At 30.0% G+C, this 4,320-nt stretch overlaps 1 protein-coding gene across 1 annotated transcript; it reads left to right on the top strand.

Annotated features, from left to right (window-relative positions):
• Positions 1 to 3,519, top strand: LOC100775546 (omega-hydroxypalmitate O-feruloyl transferase). Its single transcript, XM_003532454.5, has 3 exons — positions 1 to 154; positions 300 to 741; positions 2,318 to 3,519. Exons 2-3 carry the CDS (start codon positions 310 to 312, stop codon positions 3,176 to 3,178), a joined length of 1,293 nt encoding a protein of 430 aa, XP_003532502.1. The 5' UTR covers positions 1 to 154; positions 300 to 309; the 3' UTR covers positions 3,179 to 3,519.
• Positions 3,520 to 4,320: the final 801 nt, after the last annotated feature.

Raw genomic sequence — 4,320 nt, 5'->3', positions numbered from 1 at the left:
ACCAAAAGCAAGTGGCTAACCTCTTCCTATATAAATTTCTTTTTGAAGAAATAGAGTATATGCACAATTGAGTTATATAATCGTCTATAATCATATCTGTGTATCAATTTTCTTTCACCATCCTAGCTAGCTTTGCTGTAAACATCTGATCTGAGTAAGTTCTGCAACTTCTTTTTGCATATTCATAATATATATACTGTACGTATTACAGAAAATTTGCATTGCGATGCTCTTTACACACACGTTTTTAAATACAAATGTAACTCTCCTTTTAAAAAAAAATTGTGGTCATGCATCAGGTTCATATATATGGCGAATAAACTGAATATAAGGGTAGGAGAAGCAACTCTGGTGCCACCAGCAGAAGAAACAAAAAAGGGTATATACTTCCTTTCAAACCTTGACCAGAACATAGCACATCCAGTTCGAACCGTTTACTTTTATAATAAGTCTCCATGTAGAGGGAACGAGGAAGCAGCACAAGTCATAAAGGATGCTTTGTCAAAAGTTCTTGTTCACTATTACCCTATGGCTGGAAGATTGACCATCAGTTCAGAAGGGAAGCTGATCATAGAGTGCACAGGTGAGGGTGTTGTGTTTGTTGAGGCTGAAGAAGCAAACTGTGTGATAAAGGACTTGGGAGATTTGGCAAAACAACCCGACCTTCAAACTCTTGGAAAACTGGTTTATGATATCCCTGGTGCAACCAACTTGCTTCAGATACCTCCTTTGCTAACTCAGGTTTGTGTTCTTAATTAATTATTAATCCTCTCATCAATTACATATCTCTTAAGTAATAAAAACTAACAACTACGTACGAAAAAGAGAGAGTCATTGTTTAAAGGCAAAACTAATGGAATCTAGAATTCATGTCTTTAACGTAAAAGTTATTATCGGCAGTTTTAATTTGGACTCAAGTAAATTGGTACGTACTCCTCCCATCTCATTTATAATAAAAAATAGTTAATTTTATTAAATTCTATCAATTTTAATTAAAAATATTTTTTTCTTAGATTATTCTATTTGAACTTGAGGGCGAGCCCTGGTACAGCGTGTAAAAACATTTAAGGCTGCGTACAACATCCCTTCCCTATACCTTCGCATAGCGAAGAGCCTCTGGGCAATGGGGTACGAAGTTTTTTTTATTCTATTTGAACTTAAAAATATAAATAAATTTTCATTAAATAAAATAAAATTAATTAAGATTTATTTATATTTAAGAATAAGATATAAATATTTTTTTAATATTTTAAACCAAATGAGTAATATGTATTTTTTTTTCTTTTAGGAAATATTCAAACATGTGGTTAAATGCAAGTTTTTCAGTTAATTAATTATGAAAAGATATGATCTTATCTTATTTTTCTTATATGATAAATTATTTTTTATTTTAAGGATTATCTTTATTTTTCTGATAAATGATAGAGTTTTCTTCAAATTTTAATTATTTTTTTAAAATTCTTTGAATGTCGAGTGATCTATTTGGTCGGCCATCAAATATGAAGTACAAGTTGTATTTTTATGATATTTTTTTATTTTTTATGATTATTTATTATACTCTCGTTTTGTATAACATAACTTATACCTGCAAATTTTTCTTGTAGGTTTTGTGCAAATTCTTTTTTAAAAATCTTGTGATTTTCTTACAGATTTTTTCTTCAAATTTTACAATGATTTTAATAAAAAAAAGTATAATTATTTTCTGAAATTTATTGGAAAATTCGTTGAAATTTTTAAAATATTCTCTGCTTATTAAATTTTGTTATTGAATAACATAATTTGTCTTGCAGATTTTTTACAAAAATAATTTAGACATAAATTCTCTATTTTTTTATTTACTAGCATAGAAGGGTTTAAAAGTCATTAAAAAATTAAAGAGTATTATTAATAAAGTAGAAAAAGATATATTAATATCATAAAAATAATTAATTAAGAAAATAGCTTATATTTACGTAATATTTTTAACAATTTAAAATTACTCAATTATAAGAGATGGTTTTATAAAAAAAAATAGTATATACTATAACTTTAATTATTTTGGACATTACAAAAATTTTATCATTTCACATCATCAATCAAATGATACTAATATAACACTTAATGGATCTGACGATAAATATTAAAATTAACAAAATATTTTATACAGTAAAATAAAAAATAAAAAATTAGATAATAAAATCAAATTAACTATATTATAGATGTAAAAAATATATTTAAGTTTTTTTTTTTTTTTACCGTAGTAGACCTTTATTGCAAATTAAAAGCGTATATACATGTTTATGACTTAAAGGGCAACGAAACCCGGCCTCTCTTTTAGGTGACAAAGTTCAAATGTGGAGGATTTGTTTTGGGCGTAAACGTGAACCATTGCATGTCTGATGGTATATGTGCTATGCAATTCGTGAACGCATGGGGTGAGACAGCCAGAGGCTTGGACTTGAGCATCTCACCAGTTCTGGACCGAACTATCCTAAGAGCACGAAACCCTCCTAAAATAGAGTTTCCACACCACGAATTCGACGAAATTGAAGATGTATCAAATGCCACAAAACTCTACGAGGAGGAAGAGATCCTCTACAAGTCCTTCTGTTTCGACCCAGATAAGCTTGAGCTGCTTAAGAAAGTAGCCACAGAAGACGGTGTTGTAAAAAAGTGCTCTACTTTTGAAGCACTCACAGCTTTTGTCTGGAGAGCTAGAAGTGAAGCCTTAGGGACGCACTCTAATCAACAAACAAAGCTACTTTTTGCTGTTGATGGAAGGTCTAAATTTGTGCCTCCAATACCCAAGGGATACTTTGGCAATGCCATTGTGTTTTCAAATGCTCTATGCAAGGTAGAGGAATTAGTGAATAATCCCCTTTCATTTAGTGTGGGATTGGTTGGGAAGGCAATTGATATGGTCAAAGATAGTTACATGAGATCTGCTATTGATTACTTTGAAGTGAAAAGATCAAGGCCTTCCTTAACAGCAACACTTTTGATCACAACATGGACTAGGATACCTTTCCGAAGTGCAGATTTCGGATGGGGGAAGCCCTTCTTTTTTGGGCCTGTAACTTTGCCTGGAAAGGAAGTCATTTTGTTCTTGTCTCATAATGAAGAAAGTAAAAGCATAAACGTGCTCCTAGGTTTGCCTGCTTCTGCCATGAAAAGGTTTGAAAGGCTGATGGAGATATGAATGATCGATATCACGAGTTTTAATTAATTCCCTTCATTAATAATGTCGTAAGTAAGCCTGTTTTGCTTCAAACTGTTTTATTGTACTGTAATTGAAGAAAGTTTAGGTGGAACTATTTATTACACTGGAAGAACATCACTATAGTGGGTCATTTATAGGTTTTATTGACCAGAAAGTTTGTTTATAGGTTATTAATTATTTATATGAAGCTAGGTCGTTGGGTCCATGATAACATGGAAATAATTTCTATTAATGGCATGTAATAAAGGAAGATCCTTCTCTCCCTCGTTTTGATCATTGGCTACCCACCACAATAAATGTATGAGTGATGATTTGTCAAGGAAAAATGATACTTGTCCCACTCTATCTTTAAGAAGTTAAATTTGTTAGAAATTATAATAGTTATTAGAAAATAAATGATTATCAATTACTATCAGAAGATGAATGAGTTTGACTTAATAAGAATTAAGGGATATTATTTTGTATATATAATCACTATATATATTGAAAAGACTATGACATTATCTTCATTTAGTGTCTTAATTAAATAATTATGTAATACCTATGGGTTGTTGTATTATAGAACAAGTGTGTTAAATAAAGAGAATCTTCTCTATAATCTCTTATCTCTTCCTCTCTTTTTCTAACAAGAGATTTCAATTCATATTGCTGATTGTCAAACACATATGATGATAAGCAGTTAGGATTTTGACTTAAGCAGGGTTGATTAGATATAATTTAGTGTACGGTGACTTCGGATAATTTGAAAAACCGTTGGAATGTACTTTAAACATCATTTCACAGCTTCCAAAACACAAAATGTAGAAGCAATATTTTATTTCATCTGCATGAAATGGGTTTACGTTGAGTTGAAGTGTGAAACAAAACACACTGTCCATGCTACTGGCTTATTTAATTTCTAAGAGTGATGACTAATGATGTGAATCAACTGTATTTTTTTCATATGTTGAATTATTTTTGTGCCACTGACATTAATAAAAAAAATTCTGACGATTTTAAAATTTCCTTACTTTAATTTAGGTAAATTTAAGGTATTTTTTTACTAGAAGTTAATGATTAATTTCTTAAAATATCAAATTTTATTTAAGAAACATGACCTTTTTTAATATGTATTTTTTTAT

The sequence above is a fragment of the Glycine max genome, chromosome 8 (genome assembly GCF_000004515.6).
Source record: "Glycine max cultivar Williams 82 chromosome 8, Glycine_max_v4.0, whole genome shotgun sequence".
In the NCBI taxonomy this organism is placed as follows: Eukaryota; Viridiplantae; Streptophyta; class Magnoliopsida; order Fabales; family Fabaceae; genus Glycine; species Glycine max.
Note: the sequence above shows the minus strand (reverse complement) of the source record. Positions and strands in the feature narration are given on the sequence as shown.

Excerpts from the sequence above, each read along its gene's own strand:
- LOC100775546 (XM_003532454.5), top strand. The coding sequence starts at position 310 with ATGGCGAATAAACTGAATATAAGGGTAGGAGAAGCAACTCTGGTGCCA. Across the intron at positions 742-2,317 it reads TACCTCCTTTGCTAACTCAG|GTGACAAAGTTCAAATGTGG; the intron begins GTTTGTGTTCTT and ends CCTCTCTTTTAG.